This window comes from Rhea pennata, chromosome 5 (assembly GCF_028389875.1).
Source record: "Rhea pennata isolate bPtePen1 chromosome 5, bPtePen1.pri, whole genome shotgun sequence".
NCBI classification, from domain to species: domain Eukaryota; kingdom Metazoa; phylum Chordata; class Aves; order Rheiformes; family Rheidae; genus Rhea; species Rhea pennata.
Window position 1 is genome coordinate 18,728,814 of NC_084667.1, and position 17,364 is coordinate 18,746,177.

The window sequence follows — 17,364 nt, forward strand, 5'->3', positions numbered from 1 at the left end:
CTGCTGCTGTTTGCAGTTAGGTCAGTTGTCCACAACCTGAAACTGTTACTGGATCCGCAAAACTAAAAAGTGCTGTGTCTTAGGAAAGGCCTCAAGTCATCTCTGCTCTGAGCTGTTCCATTCTGTTTTGGGAAGGTTAAAGGCTGGTGCATGAAGTAGGAACATGTAGGTTGATTTCACAGCACGAGGATAGTGGCTGATATGCCTTACCCCTTCCATGCCCTGGGTGTGTGCACATATTTAAATTCACCTCTCTATTGGTAACTGCAGACAAGTCAGACATAGCACTTCCTAGTCTGTAGTCTCTTCCTTAGAAACTCCTCTTTGGGCTCCAGATGTCCTTCTGACAGCAAGTTTCACTCTTGCAATGTCAGTTGTGGCTGTGTGTGGATGACAGTTTTGAAATCCCATCAGCCTGTACCTTCCCCCTCTTTACTTTCCAGAATACATCACAGCTTGTGGTTGGGCTGCAATAGGACTGGGTCACTGACTGACTGGGAGGCAGCAGGGCCTGAGCACCATCATTCAGTCTCTCAGCTTGAAATTCAAACTTGTGCTTTGAAAAAGCACTGCAGTACTGCTGGTAGTGTTTCATTCTTCAGAGTAATTAATGTCTGAGTGAGTCTTTTGCGTGGTTTAAAGGAATGTGGAGATGCACTCAGTCAGTATGTGTAGCTTTGTGTTTCATGCTCAGACATGCCCAGAGACATCCGAGATCTGCATCAGTAAGGAGCCTACGTGGGATAAAGAAAAAGCAGCAGGTTTGAGTTGGTTTCATTGAAGTTCCTATCTCCAGCTGTCACTCTGTACCTCTCTGAGGTCTTCAGTTGCTGCAGGATTTACCATGAAGATATTTTTTTAAAGTCAGTTTTGATATCCACACTGTTCCTTTGAGAAGTGGGAATCTCTCTGAATTTGTTGCAATTCAGACCTGTTAGGTTGCAGTCTTCCACATTAGAATTTCTTGCTTGCTGCCAGTTTGATTTTTCACATTTGTTACCATCGCATTTATCCTGGACAGTCTGTTCTTCAGCGATTCAGTGCCTGTGTGCACCAAAGGGAAGAGGGTCTGAATTCCTGGCACTGTCCATATTCCAGTCTGAGGCTGTGTTCACAAAGGTCATGTGAATTAATACACCCTGCGATTTTAACACCTGCATCTATTATCTGCCACAGTATAATGGGATATGGCAGGAGCCCAGCAGGCTCAACTGTATGACTGTATTTATACGTGATGACTGTTGCTCTTGGAGCACTGTGAGGGGGTGGTTTGTGGAAGTATTTCTTTTTTCTTTGCCTTTGGCATTTTCAGAAAAGTTGCACTGTCTAGTCTAAGTACAGAAGGGAAAAGGAGGCTTGGGCTGTGGTCTTCTGCCTCTTCCCAGTAAGCACTGTGGGGTGTGATGTATAACCCTGGGCACATGATGCTTTTGTAGTGGGGCTGCTGCCCAGCCTTTTGTCCCCTTCTCTCTTTCAGAGAGTGACAAGCTTCCAGTCCTGAGCTCAATGGGTCAAGTTAAACTGGTACAGGCCTTTAACGTAGATGCTTTTTAAATCAGTTATTCCCTTTAGTTTGCATTGGTAAATCACTGAATTAAGATCAACTGATTTAAATGTGTCCAATCAGATCAAGCATGTTTACATTAGCAGCATGAATCAGTTTAACTACAGTCCATACAGTCAAACTAGTAAGCATTTATTTTGGGCAGGTAGGATTTTTTGGAAAAAAGGTGATTGGATTCACTTTCCAGATTGAGATTCTGTAGTGGATTAGTGCTACATAATAGAGATGAATTTTAGTGCGAGTTTCTGGTTCCAGAAAAGGGGATCCTCGTATAATTGGTGACAAATCTATTTTCTGAAGGTGGCATAACGGTCATTGCCTGTGGATGTGATGTTGGCTTTAATTTCTTGATATACATCAAGGGAGGATTTGTGATCCTCATGTTTGATACATCATTGCTCTTTGTCATAGCTTTGACAGCTGCCAGTAATGGGGGAATGTCATGTTTTCATTGTATCAAGATTGACCTTTAGGATGGTCTGTGGGCTCACAGTACATGCTGCGAGACCTATCACGACTGGCAGCAATGAAGAATTTGTTACTGGAAGCTTCAGCAAAGGCTGCCGGTTGTAAAGTCTGGAATTTCCCTCTTGCACACTTGGAGAGGTTAGGGCTGAAGTTTCCTGGGGGGGACTGGTAAGCAGTAATGAAAACTTTGATAAATATTCTGGCAACAAACAGACAGTTTTATATCTGGGTGTGCTTATCTTGTGCCATAGTTTGTTAAAATATTTTGTTTCAAGTCAATAAACTTTGACAAAATAGAGTTAATTGTCCCTCTTGATAAATAAGGAAACAAAATCTTGAGGCTTGCTTGTAATGTGGCTTGTAATAGACTTTGGAGTTAATAGTCTCAGTAGTTAATATCTTGCCTCATATGCATATGTTTTTCTCCACAGGTGTTTCCTTGCTGACTTTCAGTAGCAGGGAGAAGCTAAAGACCTTGCAGACGCCTGCAGCCTCTTGCTCGTCAGTAACAATGCTGCAGCGATGAGGTTGTAGTGAGCCCTTCCTGCGTGGCCTCCATGGGTCCCACTCAGCTCACCACACAGGATCATGGGAAGCGAGTGGCAAGTGTGTTTGAGATGGAGGAGGAAGGGCTTTCACTCTTCCCTGGCTCAGACAACCCCCCTGAGCATGCAGGTATTGAAAAATTCCTTCTAAATCCATGCAAGCTAAAAGGATTGTTTTCTTTCAGCTGTAAACAGAACCGATATTTAGCAGAATTGTAGAGCGAGTTCTGCTACATTTGAGGCACCCAGGCATAAAAGAAGACAACAGGCACCAGAAACACTTCAAGAGCAGCGTGCAACAAAAAAATGAGGTTAAAAGAGTGTCAGGAAAGAAAATCGAGATTTTTACAGTCATAATTGCAGCTGACACAAAGAATCCTGTACATTTAAACTGTAAGAAGTCTCAATATGTCACCACTGGAGAAGTAACAGGAAGAAAAACAAAGCCCAAGTAATGCATCTGTCATAGTATCAGCAACTTAATGAAGAAATTACAAATAAATTCAGCCAGTTGTTAAACAGTTAGACAATTGCCAGCCCTTGATTTAGGAAGAATAGATGATCTGAACATTGAACTAGGATCCGTCAATGCAGTAGAAATGGAGGAATTTGTTCAAAGGTGAAGAGAGATCAGTTCAGACAAACTTCCAAGAAAAGGCCTTAAGGCAGATTTGAGGACAGTAAAAGAAGAAAAAGTGGTAAATGCCTTATAAAAGGCACAAGGGAAAAAAATGCCAAAATGTGAAAAAATGATTGAATAGTGAATCTACTAAAGAAGAAGGACCCTAATGAGATGCAAAGTTATAGAAATGCCATTTCTGTACTTGATGTGTCTCAGATTATTTCTATGTCTTATCTTTGTCTAACTACAGAAAATGACAATAACAAGCTATGTAACTTGAATTGTTATTGTTCAGAGGTGGAAAGCAATTTGCGTAGATCCAAGAATAAGCTTCTCTGTCTCCATAAAAACAGTCATGGGAATGATAATCAGCCTTCTTTGTAACTTTTAAAAACAGCTAAAAATCTGTTTTGCGCTGGACAGATCTGTCTTGTGGTAGTCATTGAGCTACCCTTCTGGCCTTCAGAAATATGTTAACATAATTCAGGGCTTCTGCAAAATTATTATTGAAGTTATTGTGTAGGTAATGGCAAAAAAAAAAGTCGTTGGAAGTAACTGTAGACATTACATTTTTTTTTTCTTGGCAATAGATTGTGTGGAATGAAATACAGTACGAGAGAGGGGAATATCATAGATTTAACCTTTCTGATAGCATTTTCCTGCTGTCCGATCTGCAATGAGATGTGCAGGCCAAAGTAAATGACCCCCCCCCCAAACCTCTGTAAAGTCAATGAGATTGAAAATCAACACCGATATACTTAAGACTGTGAGAACCAATATGCAGTGAAGAACATTATTAGTAATTCCTGAAACTGCCTAAACCTTTCTGACTGTTTACGATTTCAGGTATGTTAGCAGAATAGGAAGCAAAGCTGAAAGAAATGATAGAAGTATTAAAATCAGAAATACGAAAATCAGACATGCCATTGTAACTCTGTCGCCACTCGCTCAGGGAGCACAGCAGCCTTGTCCTCCAAACCAAACGCTGTAAATTAACTCCATTATAAAGACTCTCCAAGCATATCTAAACATAATCTAGAGACTTACCAAGATCACGCTGTTTGTATTCTTTATGAAAAGCTAGCACAGAAAAATTCATAACATCAGACAGTCAGGAAGAAAAGAACCCGTGCATGATGAGCTGTGCAGAAGGACATGTCAAATGTCAACATGGGTAGAACTAATGGAGTGAAAACAGAGTTGGCTGACACATCCAGGGGAGGGAATATACAATAACATAGGCCGGCATTTTACTGGAGTTCTTAAGGTGAGACATGTCAGAGCAGACCAAAGATGTTTTCAGAGCACACAGCACATGACAGGATTAAGATCCATCAGAATGATATAGGGAGAAGTAGGATGTACTGCGCAAGACCATCTAAAATGTAAGACAGTAGTGAAGGTCTTATGTTTCAAATGGCATAAAAAGGTTTAATAAATGACCTGTCAGTGTGAGAGCGGTTTAGTCTTAGGAGTGGGGAGCGTTGTTCTTGATTGCTTCAGATTTTCAAAGGTTCATAGAGCTTCTGCCGTGTGCTGCTCTCCTGTATTTTGCCCTTAACCCCACAAAGTTGCAATCCTCTGTCTTGACAGTTTCTCCAAGTTTTCCATTTGTAGAGATTGCCTATTCAGTCTGCTTTCTGTAGTATCATGATTTTCAGCACTGTTTTTCTGTGACTCTTGGCCTGCTGAACCATATTTCTTTATCCTTGGGTATAAGAATATGGCAGAGAATAGAAGTGAGAGCACTTGAAATGAATTTTAAAGAAATTGATTTTCTGAGCGTTCTGGACTCTCAGCTCAACTTTCTTGCAGCCCTTTCTCATATTGCTGACTGTCACTTCCACTGATGGAAAGTACAGAAGAACATCTGACTTGAATATGTTTCAGCTCTTTCAGCATATTTGGGGGCTAAAAAAAATCTGAAGCTGTATCTGCTTATGTGTTTGAAATGAAACTGTTTCAACTATTACAATAGTTGTTTGTCCCAGCAGATAATATGCTTGCCCAGAAGGGGAGTCTGAAGTGGGAGGATGGATCTGTTTATCTGTGTGTTTGGAAGGCAGGGGGTTTGAGGGTGATTCAAAGAACTATGTCGATCAGCTGTGAACATTGTACTTCCCTCGTGTGTGTGTGTGTGGTTTTTTTCTTTCATTATTGTTCCTCTCTGTAGAAAATCCCCCCCTGAAGCGGAAGAAAGGTCCAGCCCCTAAGATGCTGGGAAATGAAGTGTGCAGTGTGTGTGGAGACAAGGCCTCTGGCTTCCACTACAACGTGCTGAGCTGTGAAGGCTGCAAGGGCTTCTTCCGCCGCAGTGTCATCAAGGGTGCACAGTACGTCTGCAAGAACGGCGGCAAGTGCGAAATGGACATGTACATGCGCCGCAAGTGTCAGGAGTGCCGGCTGCGCAAGTGCCAGGAGGCCGGCATGCGGGAGCAATGTGAGTGCAGGAAATGGTGCTGGCAGGAGCACCACGGTGCTGGGACAGGAGGCACGTGGGAGTGGGCTGGGGGCCAGTGAGTGTAAGGAAGGGGGCGGTGTGCGTGCCTGTGAGGGTCACGTGCGAACTGTGCAGGCTGCGTGCTGGAATGTAGGTGGCAAGTCACTGAGGGCTCAGTAGGGATTAAGTGGAGAGGTGAGGCTGTTAGTCGAACGACACTGATCTGCTGAGAGCTACAGCCCCACTGTATTCCTAGGAATAATCCCAGTTATTTTTCTCGCATGAATCACGAAGCTGCTGTTTCTGGATGTCCCACAATGTTTCTGCTCGTGTGTCAGGAACAGTCCTCTCCTGCCAAGGCATCTAGGTTTCAGCTCTTTGCTGGCCAAAACTGACAAACTAGATCCTCAGCTAATGTAAATCCTGTGTGAAATCTCCTTCCTGGCAACCAGAGCAATAATGAACACAGTGTATTTCAAAAACATCTTTATTAATATACTTCTGTAAAACAAATGATGCCCCACCAAGCTGTATCCAGGAAACATGGATACATTTTGTGTGTGTGTGCGTGTGTGTGTGTGAAACATGGCACACTGGTTTGGAGCAGCACTGCAGGTGCTGCCTCTGCTCCATTTCCCCCTGCTCCAGAGAGCTACAAAACAGATTTATTTGAAAAGCTACTTAGCGAGGCTACCTATCCACCTTGCTACTTTTGTGTTGCAAGTAGTTTCCAGCATGTTTTAGTGTGTTTCAATGTTTACTCATCATCTCATAGTGAAGTTGGAGGGTACAATTGTACTCAAGAAAATTCAACCAGAAGGAATCTTCGTGTCATTGTTATCAATGACTGGGCAATACTTGCAGACACTGTAATCCCTACTGTAAATTTGCCTTGTTAATTTTGACAGAAGTTGAGGACTTTTCTCCCCAACTGTTCCACTTGGAAAGATGTTCCAGAGCTTCCTTTTACTAATTGTTGGAAACATTCTTCTAATTCCCAGACTGAAGTTATTCATGGCCAGTTTATATATGTTCTCGAGCCAGTGTGCACCATGATGTTAAAAAATTTCTTTATGGAAAACTGAGTGAACTCAGATTACTTTGCATTTACCATGTCGTAGGAGCTTGCACATAGGCAGTTCCCAAGGTACACTGATACCTGGTAACTTGTTACTGAGCTGTAAATTCTTTTGTGTGTCTGAGCTGTAAGATAAGGGACTGTAATTGCATGGATCACTTCCTTCCCTACTTAGACTGTGATACTGTGACTGGCATTCTCTCTAGTCTTACAGATTTCCCTCTAACTTATTAATTGTATTGAATGTCTTTGCTGTTTGAATTGTTACTGTGTGTGTGTGCGCACGCGTGTGTGTGTGCATGCACATGTGTACCATCCCTGTTGGAAGTCTGGGATGAGGGTTACTCTCAGCCTGAATGTGTTACGTTCTTTGGCTTTCCCTCCAATCCTGCGTATTTTAATTTCCGTTTCAGAATACGTTTTCACAATAGTTCTCCAGTTCTTGCCTTCATGTCTAATGTGATTCTTTTAAGAATTGCAGTAATATATTTGTTCAATTTTGGGGCCTGCTTTCCTAGTAGCAGCCATGTTTGCTTGTTGCTTTTGTATAAAAATGTTCAAAAAATCTTGCAAGTGTCTTTTTAATCTTATTTGCAAGGTCAAACTTTCTTTTGTTATCTGTTTTTTTTTTCTTGAAGATACATTTTTCTTTGCCAGTTAATTCCCTTTCTGCTTTTTGTTCATTCATCACTAGCTGGTAGGATGATTTGCTTGAAGAAAATCTTGTAATCAGGTAGCTCTGATAGTTTCCTCTTTCAAATACAGATTTCAGGTAGTTCTTGCAGCTTTGACTTAATAACAAACCTCCTCTACATTCAAATCATTGAATTCTGCAGTCTAGTCAAATTAGTTACGGGCCTTGAACAGGTTTTATGTTTAAATTAACTCATGAGCAATTGGTCCAGTAAGATTTTTCATAACACATGCTTCTGAATTGTATTACTCCTTACAAAGTTAAATGTAAGTGGCTGTGACCTTTTTACTTCATGACTGAAGATGACTTCCAGCCATACTCCAGAAGGACTTGCATTTCTCCTCAGTAAGATTTATACAAATCTATTTTATTATCTATCTTGTTTTATGTTACTTCTTTACTACTCTGCTGCAGCTTGGCTATGTAGAGGATTGTCCTTTCAAGCTCCAACTCCATCCAGTACTGACTCTGACCTCTTAAGAGGAACATGAAATGACACAAGCTGTTAATAGAGCAATATCAGAGAAAGACAACACGATAGGACAATATAAAATGTAATGCACCCACTGTGACATGCAAAGAGGGCATCACTTGGAATCTACTATAACATTACCTCTTGGAGACTTGCTTAATGGGAGGAGCCACTGCTGCCTTTCTGACATTTGCAAGGCAGTGTAGAAGGAGCTTCTGTCTTTTGTGGTCGTTTTACAGGACAATACCATTTCAAAGAAAGGCAATGAAAAAACCTACAGAGGGGAAAAGAGCAAACAATAAGTATTGCTGCCTGCATCACACTCAAATGCCAGATACAGGCAGCTGTAAACCCTGCCTTTCTATCCACGGCACGCTACCCCATGTTTAGTTTGGTTTGCACTGCACTCTCATATCATGTTTCTCTCTGATTATTCCTCCTCTTAGATGTTCTGTCTGAAGAGCAGATCCGACTGAAGAAACTGAAGAAGCAAGAAGATGACCAAGCTCGGACAGTTGTAGTGCGTCCAAATCCTCCGCATCCGCCAAGCCCTTCCCACAAACTGACGCCTGAACAATTGAGCATGATAGAGAAGCTTGTGGCCGCTCAGCAGCAGTGCAACCAGCGCTCATTCACAGACAGGATCAAAGTGACGGTAAAAGCTCTACCAGTGGACCCAAAATAAGAAAAATGAAATTTGGGGACTCAGGGTTGTGAGCTAAGCGTGTGGGAGAGGGGAGATGCTTCAAGAATTGGATCTGTAGACCGAAGGTCTGTAAAGAATAGCAGAAGATGAGTTTCCAGTGTGTCTCAGTCTCTTTCTTCCTCTGTTCACTTCATCTTTTGCATCCCTGTCTTTCCTCTCTCCATCTTTCAAATACACTGTCTCCATTCTGTGTCTCTTCCCATCCCCACAGCCGTGGCCCCAGGTTCCTGACCCTAATAATCGTGAAGCGAGGCAGCAGCGTTTTGCTCACTTTACAGAACTTGCAATTATTTCTGTGCAAGAAATTGTGGACTTTGCCAAGCAACTGCCCGGCTTTCTGGAGCTCACCAGGGAAGATCAGATTGCTTTATTGAAGACATCTACCATAGAGGTGAGAGTTTGGCTCCACCACAGTACATAGTAGCAGAGAGGAAAACATATAGAGAACCCACCAGGAGAACTAGCTTCATCCGTTTTTCTGGGGGACACACTGAAAGAACCTCAGCCACAAGACCATTACTCTAGTGCCAGATGATTCTGGTAAAGGGCTGCTGAGGAGAATGGAGAAAGAGCCTTGGTAGTGGTGAGCAGGCATTCCCCTTCCCAGGAGCAGACACTGTAAAGGATGCAGCAGAATTTGCCCTGGAATTTTGAAGCATTCTGAGTGAGAGAAACATGTTTGAGTTTTGTTTGTTTTGTTTGGTGTTTCTTCCCCCCCCCCCTTTTTTCCCCCCTTCCAGTGGATGTTCTAGCCCTCAACAAATTATCAATGTTGTAATGTTTTTTATTCTGTTCAAGTCAAGTATATCCCTGGCCTCTGGTTTCAGGTGATGTTGTTGGAGACATCTCGACGCTACAATCCAGAGATTGAGAGCATCACATTTCTTAAGGACCTGAGCTATAATCGGGATGACTTCGCCAAAGCAGGTGGTGCTTTAGACAGGTGTTTCTTCCTTCCCTGCATCTTGTGTTCTTTCATTGTTCCTTTGTGGGCTGTTGGAGATAGTATGTGGGCTTTAGAGTGGAAATTAGGTAAGAGGTTTAGAAGGTATTTGAGAGAAGAAACAATTGAAGCACTAGGATAAGTGAAAGGAAGTGGTAAGAAAGGAAGTGGTAAGAATCATGTTCCTTAGGGATCACCTAACTATGAGAGGGAGAGAGGGAGGAACCAAACTCAGCACATTCTAATAGCAAAAAGCTGAGGTGATTCACAAACTTCATGGGTTCAACCATGGTCATTCTTTTTACCTGCAGCAGACAAGCTGAGGATGCTGCAGCCCTCTAGGCCGCTCCTGGCCTTCTATGAACATACTGCCCTAGCCTGCCACTCATTGCACTTTCAAACTGTAATGGTCAAATTCTCATGGTGTGGGATCAAAACGGTAGGGGGCTGAACTTGGTTTTATTTTTCAAGTTTTAGTAAGTACTTTTCCTCCTTGACACTTCATGGCAGTCTTTTCCTCAGTTTTTTAGGGAGGCAAAAAGCAGGCAACCAGAGAGATTCCCTCTGGCTTATTCTTTCTTCTCTGATGCAGTTGTACTGCAGAAAATGAGAAACTTGAGGCCCTGTTTTGGGGGAAGAATTTAAAATTTTCAGTGTATTTGTACAGTATTTAGCACAAAGAAATCTGATGTGGCAATAGCCTCTGTATGCTATGACAGAATAAATGACAATGCACTTTTGCCAGACTGCATTTATCAAAAAGGTGATCGAAGGTTTAAGTTGCACTGCCTTAGCTCCTCCAACTTTTGGAGCTAAAAAGTGAGATATTTCAGACCTCCTGGAACTATATTTTTCAGCTCAGACAGGTTTCAGCTGAATCTAGAGCACAGAATTAAAAACCTTTCTTTGAAAGCATGAGGGCTGACAGATGATGAAGGAGATGATGATGCGAGAATGGAAAGTGTAGGTTTCCTACTTGTGGGCTTCTGACTTTTTGACAGACATCAGAGTTGATGTCATTTTCGTTTAGCTATTGCCTGTTAATGTGCTGTGAGACATTTAAGGCCCTCAGAAGACCTAAAACTAGTATCATTTTATATTAGGGTCTGGACTCTTCACCTTCTGTTACTCTTGCTCTCCTGTAGTGGTAGAGATTTCAGCTATACTTGGCACATAATGTAGGGGTCTCCTCTGCGCTCCCTGATATATTGAGGTGGGTTTCTGATAGCTTATTCTGTGAGTGAGAGAGGCAAGAAACTAATGCCATTGCTAACCCTCACCCTTTTCTCTGCTTGTTGCAGGTCTGCAGTTTGAGTTCATTAACCCCATCTTTGAGTTCTCAAAAGGAATGAATGAGCTACAGCTCAACGATGCTGAATATGCACTTTTAATTGCCATCAACATTTTCTCTGCAGGTAAAAATCCAGGGAGGACTGAAGAGTTGCAGCACTGAATGGTGGGGTAAAGAAAACAGTCGAGAAAGGTCAGGGGCTGAAGAGGGTTTAGGATCAGGGAATAAGGAACATATTATTACTTCTGCTAATTATACACTGAAACTTTTAGTGCCACCTCCACAGGAAGGCAGATTGCATTCTCATGAAAAAGTGTGTACCAAATCTGCCAATACGAATCTTCCTTCTTTAGAAATTGTTGTTTTATTGTCCCTTTACTGTGCTTGCCACTTCTCTGGTGTGATGCAGGTCATGCAACATGAATGACATCTAGTGGTCAAATAAAAATATTTTGGATGCAAGACCAGTATGGTTCTGGGCCAGGAAAGGGCTTTGCAAAGAAGCTGCCTCTTCTCTTTGCTTATGTTTTCTGTGTCTTGTAACCTGAAAGATCAAAATCTGGGGAGGTTGATTCTGTTTTCTCACTGGCTTGGTTACTGGAGAAGCTGACCTATCCTTTTCTGAATAACTGCAGCTTCTTATCTTCTCTGGGCAGAGACATGCGACCAAATACATTTTGACGCTGCTGTCTGGTCTCTGTAACTTCCTACCTCTAAATGATTCAGGTCCGACTCACCATGTTCAGTGAACATGACTGAGAAATAACAGTTACAGAAAACTAACATGACGGAAAACTGCCAGTCTTGGATGACTCTCCTGGCTATACGGGGCGAATGCTAGATGAGGCTGTGGGGAAGGAGCATACTGAGGGTCTGGGGTTAGTCTAAGTGAGGCTGCCTGCAGCAATTTGCTCACTTCTAACCGGCTTTTTGGCAGACCGACCGAATGTGCAGGACCAGTCCCTGGTGGAGAGGCTGCAGCACACCTACGTGGAAGCCCTTCATTCTTATATTTGCATCAACAGACCAAATGTAAGTGCCTGACTTGAACATCCCAGGGAGTGATGCAAACTGTTTTTTGTGCTTATGCAGCCACTGTTCCTGCAGTACTGCTTGTAGTAGTTCTCTTGCCATCTTTACCCTCAAGCTATATCCTTTTGTGACTGTGTGGTAGCTGCTGTAAATGGAGGATCTGTGAAATGTCCCAGCCTGCTGTCCAGTATTGTGTTATGTAGTTTAGCCAACTTGGAAGGTCTTGAATCTGGAGTTCTGGGGCATGGTATAGTGTTCCTCTTCCTTCCTTTACACTTCCACCTCCTGACGGATGCTGGTTTTAGACAAAATCAGGATTATATTTACAATGTGGCATCCAATATTTATGTTTGTTTTAGCAAAGTTTTGGTGTAGATTTACTAAGAGCAGTGTTTTTGTGTGATCCTGCAGGACCACCTGATGTTTCCACGGATGTTAATGAAGCTGGTCAGTCTTCGGACACTAAGTAGCGTCCACTCTGAACAGGTGTTTGCCCTTCGGCTGCAGGACAAGAAACTCCCTCCTCTGCTCTCAGAAATCTGGGATGTGCATGAGTGACTGCATGCTCCCAGGGCACTGATGTGTCAGGATAATGCCATCTCCCAGCCTTTGCTAGCAAGAAGCCAGCCTACCCTCTTCCAGGCACTGAACTCTGGGCTAGGCAGTGCAGGGAGCGATGGGCCTGGGGTTTCAGTGATGTCATGAGATTATGTAGGAGGCAGCTGGGGTAGATCAGATGGGGGGGGTTGATGTAGTGCCCACACCCCAAATGGATGACGTTAAATATCTGAAAACGGTAGAAATGAAGACCCTCCCCATATACACATACACCTCTCTCTTCAGAGTCTCTCTTTTCTAAGCATGTCCTGGGGATTTGCCCACTGATCCTTTCCTCTCTTGTTGATTATGAAAGTGAATTTGCAGGAACTTGCCAAAACCTCTCTATTGAGAGTAACCGAGCTCAAAAGGCTTCTGCAGGGTCCCCAGTGTACCTGGATCTGAGGAGCTCAGGGAAGTCAATGTGGATGTTCTAGGGGTTTCACTGGGTTTCCTATAAGTAATATCTCTTTATGTGCTGCCCTCTGCAAAGATTCCCAGAGAAGTAGCTGTTGTTATTTCTTTATTATGAGACTTCATCTCTAGAGTTGCCCTTTCATTCTGGCTGTTCTTTGGAAAGAGGATTCCTGGAATGGGTAGTGTCCTTTATCTAACATGAAGGCCTTCTGGGTAGGGAACATTCGTACATCAGAAAGATGTCAGGCATAAAGTAGTGGATTTTTACATAATGCATTACCACTTTATCTTATACTGATTCTCAGCCAGTTCACTTTACCTTTGGTTTGCTAACAGCTGGAAAACTGTACCTCAAAAAATCAGGATATAGATTTTATATTTGGGGGTGGAAGAGAAGAAAGTAAGTTGGGAAGGACTGATACCTAGTCAAGGTAGGTGTGGTGGAAGGATCTCAAAAACTTTAAAGAATTTGGAGCGTGTGGCATGTATTCCAAGAAGATCGTGAAGATGTATCAGCCAAGGAGAGAGAACATGCTGCATTTAGTGAAGTATGGGCATTGTCTAAGCTACAGGCTACACAACTCTCAGATCATGGGCTACAGGAATGTTGAGTGTAACCAGATCTGCTTGCCTCTTCTTCCTTTTGTCAAAGTCTTTCCAAGGTACTTAGTGATTGGGATATGGAGGTCCTTGCTGTATAAGGAGTGTTGACTGCTCTAGAAAGACACTTAGGTCCTGTATCCTTTCTTTTCCACTTTGGGCACAGTGAGAATCCACACTAGTTTTATGCCCTCAGTCCTTAAGTATTCACAACTGTAAGTATTGTAGGATTTATAGCAATATTTTGTCTGACAGAAGAGAAATACACTGTTGCAAAAATATGTTCCTTATTTTCCAAGAAACATCATCTTGTGGCTGATCTCAGAGATGTAACCTTGAGTACCCTGGTAGCTTGGTCTCATGATTCTTCTCTCTCATAGGGGTCTGTGTTTGCTTGCCCGGTGAGCATCCCAAGAGCCTAGGTTCACATGGCTTTTTTTTTTTTTTTTTTTTTTTTTGGCTGTGTATCTGAGCGCTATGCCCGTGGTGAGGGTATTGTGTCCATTTTGCACTTGAGGTTGGTCCCCTGCCACTGGCCTTCACTCTGCACCTTTGTAAAGCACTTGTAACAATCTGTAAAATAATCTGTTGTTTTTTATAACTCATTGCAATTGCAAAATTTCTTGTTTAAATCTGTATTTTTAACTAATCTGTTTGAGAAATGTTAATGTTTATATAAAAGAATAAAGCCTAATACAGGACTCTGACATTCTGTGATGTGCCATCATTAGACCGGGGAAAGATGGAGTAAGTTCTTGATTTAACAAATTCCTAGCTAATAAGAAAGTGAAGTTATCAGTTGAGAAGGGCAGAAAGTAGAGAAAGGGGAATAACAGTGCAATTCCAGGCAGTTTCTTTCAACCTTTGGTGTGAGATTTTGCTTTTCTGTGCATCTTGCTGTGTGCCATAGTTGGCAAATAGGTGAAGTGGACTAAGTGTACGTCATGAACACCATGCACTATGCATGCATACTCCATCGTGACTTATACAGCTACTTTCAGAATTCAACCTTTTTGTTCCATGTGGTCCTCTCTATTTTCTGCGTAGCCTCAACAAAACACAGGCTCAACGAAACTGAAATATCACCTCATTATGCTTCTAGTTATTGAGCAAATTATGCCAGGTTCCTAGCTGATGTCTAGTGCAGATACAACAGAAACAATTAGCTTAGGAGAAACAGGATTAGCTGTTCATATGAACAAAGAGAATGGTAGAAAAAGGGAAAGAAAAGAGCTGTCCAGCATTAGAAATTGAACCACAGGAATTTCCGCCTGAATGTGAGGGGGAATCTCTTCCCTGTGAGAGTGATGGAGCCCTGGACCAGGTTGCTCAGAGAGGTTGTGGAGTCTCCTTCTCTGGAAATATTCAAGGCCTGCCTGGATGCAAGCCTGTCTAACATGCTCTAGGTGACCCTGCTGAGCAGGGAGGTTGGACTAGATGATCTCCAGAGGTCCCTTCCAACCTTACTGATTCTATGATTAGCTGGTCCTGAAGTATTTGAAGATCCCAGCCAAAGAGGGGAGGGAAGGGCATCTTCAATTTATAATTGTCATTTCAGCAAGTCTCAACATGACAAGATATTCTGCTAAAATCTCTGCATTACTGAGTATAAAATTTAGAGGTCCACAAATATATTTGTAAGTACTAAACCAGATGAGAAGGAATAGGAATAGCTCCAGAAGGGACTGTAGTAGAATAAGAGTGGGGAGTAATGTGAAGAGCTTGACAGCTCAAGGCTGCCCCGGGTGGATTAGAGGGCAGCTGGGCTGTAGTCCAAGGATCTGCGAGCAAATGTCAGTCAGAAGAGTCAGTAGCAATGAAGCTGCTTCTGGTAAGCAGCTGTCTCATTAACTTGAAGAGGAAAAACTGCATGTCAATATGAGGAGTTTCCAAGTTACAACCAATGATGTTGCTGTGGAGGTCAGTGGTGAAAATGGTGATTTCCTATGCCTCTTCTGGCTTCTCCGTCCTGTTCTGCTGTAATGTAACCAAAGACATGTCCTTCATGTAGATATTCACATTCTTTAAAGCGTAAATCAGTTTTGAGTTTTATAGCAGCTTCCCAGGTTAGCCCAAGAAGCTCAAGTAAGTGGTGGGAAAAAAAAACTCTCCTTGAGATCTGTGGCCTTTGACGTCTTCATATGCATATTTGCAAAATGCTTCCTAGGCTTGGATGGGACCCAGTCCTGATGCTGTAGGTCTGTACCCTGTTTCAAGATAATTTTGTTAATTTGGTCACTGCAAAAATCCAGGAGTGTTTGAACTACAGTCCTCTGTGTGTTCCCTGTGGACTCTGGTATTATGCAATGACTGTGCTTGCCCACAGTGCAGTCAAATAGGTGGGGGGGGGGGGGAGGAGGAAAAGATGGGTGTATTTCTGAAATCTCAGTCCTGCTATGGGGGAAAAATACATATTTTGAATGTCAGATACAATATTTTACTGGTCTGCACCTTATTGCATGCTTTTTTTACTGCTAGGATATTTGTGGTAGTTTTGACTGCATTTTTGGTTTATTTTAGTAATTTTGGTTTTGTTAAATGGATTTGATTGTGCAGTGTACCGGTTTATGAGAGCTTATAAAAATTCAAGAAGCTACACCTTAAGCTTTTAATAATTAAATTCTCTTACGATCTTAAGAAGCCAGCAGCAAACCAGCAAATAAGTAGCTCAACGTATATATGGATCCTGAAAGTCCACAGCACTGTATCCCTTATTGCAACATACTGCTTCCTTATCCTTGTCACTCCCCTTTGCCTTGCTTGCCCGAAGCCAGCCTTTGCCGTGACGCCTCTACCTTCTGGTCGCCTGCGCTGGCTTTGAAAGCGGTAATTTGACACCTCATTTGGCGAAAAATGTTCGAGGTTATCTTCACCGACGCCCAGCTGGGGGCAAGCTGCTCTAGGCAGCCGTGTCCGAGGGGCTTTATCACCCCCTCGGCCTGCCAGAGGCTCACAACCGCCCGCAGCGACCACGGCCGCCGGCCGTTACCTCAGGCGGCGCCGCCCCGGGCGCGCGGCCACACCGGCGCTGGGGAAGCCCCGCCCCCTCCCCGCAGTCCGCCTGTGCGCGCGCCCCCTCTCCGGGGGTGGGGGGGGGCAGGGCGGTGCGAGCGAGCTGCAGCGCCGCCCTGCGGAAGGCTCATGAGGCGACTCTCGGGCTCTCCCCCCCTTCACCGTCGGTGCGAGTGGTTCGCTCCATCACCACCCCCCCCCCCCCCCCCGGGCGGCGGTGGTGCGCTCCGCTCCTGGCTGTCGATGCGGAACTGGCCGCGCGGCGCAGAGCAGCCAGGGGGCGCCGGGAGGCGGGCGGCGGCGCAGGTGGGCGCGGGCAGCCCCGCCGCGGCGCCGGGCGCGGGTCTGGGCGCGGCAGCAGTGAGGTGCGTGTCCGTGCGTGCACTTGTCAAAGGCGCGGAGCTCCCGCCACCGAGCGTGGGGTGCGGGGCTGAGCGGGGCGGGCCGCGTGCCCGGCGGGTTTCCCCCCTGCCTCCCCGCGCAGCTGGTTGCGGGGCCATCTCCACCCCGCGCCTCCCGCCGCGGCTTGGCTGCCCTCGGCCCTCCGCCGCCGCTGCCGACCTGGCTCGGCGCCGTGGTGATGCTTGGGCAGAGGCGAGTCCTTCGGCAAGGTCACTGCGGGAGGAGGGCAGGGGTTGGGCGGCCGAGGGGGCTTCAGGTCAGCGTTGGGGGGCGGCCCGGGCTGAGGCCGCGGGGCTCCGCCGGGGGCTGCCCGGTGCATGCGCGAGCTGCCGGTGGCGCCGGTACGCTCCGCGGGCGGGAGGCGGACGCGGCGCCCGGGGGGGTCGCTTGCGGCTTTCAGGCGGAGCGAGAGGACCGCAGCGTGTCAGGGCAGGCTGGCCCTGGAAATGGCGGTGCTGCTGTCGCCAGCCGGGGCGGGGGG

The 17,364-nt window shown here is 44.6% G+C and overlaps 2 protein-coding genes across 14 annotated transcripts in view; both read left to right on the forward strand.

The window, feature by feature from the left end:
• Positions 1 to 14,176, forward strand: part of NR1H3 (nuclear receptor subfamily 1 group H member 3) — a 30,830-nt gene extending 16,654 nt beyond the window's left edge. For all 10 annotated transcript variants that reach the window (XM_062576445.1, XM_062576440.1, XM_062576444.1 and 7 more), the window contains 8 exons: positions 2,464 to 2,707; positions 5,373 to 5,639; positions 8,330 to 8,538; positions 8,801 to 8,980; positions 9,417 to 9,516; positions 10,834 to 10,947; positions 11,761 to 11,855; positions 12,267 to 14,176. In XM_062576445.1, the coding sequence (XP_062432429.1) occupies positions 2,590 to 2,707; positions 5,373 to 5,639; positions 8,330 to 8,538; positions 8,801 to 8,980; positions 9,417 to 9,516; positions 10,834 to 10,947; positions 11,761 to 11,855; positions 12,267 to 12,413 (1,230 nt within the window). In that variant the 5' untranslated portion in view covers positions 2,464 to 2,589 and the 3' untranslated portion in view covers positions 12,414 to 14,176. The remainder of the gene's footprint in view (positions 1 to 2,463; positions 2,708 to 5,372; positions 5,640 to 8,329; positions 8,539 to 8,800; positions 8,981 to 9,416; positions 9,517 to 10,833; positions 10,948 to 11,760; positions 11,856 to 12,266) is intronic.
• A 2,588-nt stretch (positions 14,177 to 16,764) lies between these two features.
• Positions 16,765 to 17,364, forward strand: part of MADD (MAP kinase activating death domain) — a 75,385-nt gene continuing 74,785 nt past the window's right edge. For all 4 annotated transcript variants that reach the window (XM_062576038.1, XM_062576035.1, XM_062576037.1 and 1 more), the window contains exon 1: positions 16,765 to 16,846. The gene's annotated coding sequence lies outside the window, so the exon portion shown is untranslated. The remainder of the gene's footprint in view (positions 16,847 to 17,364) is intronic.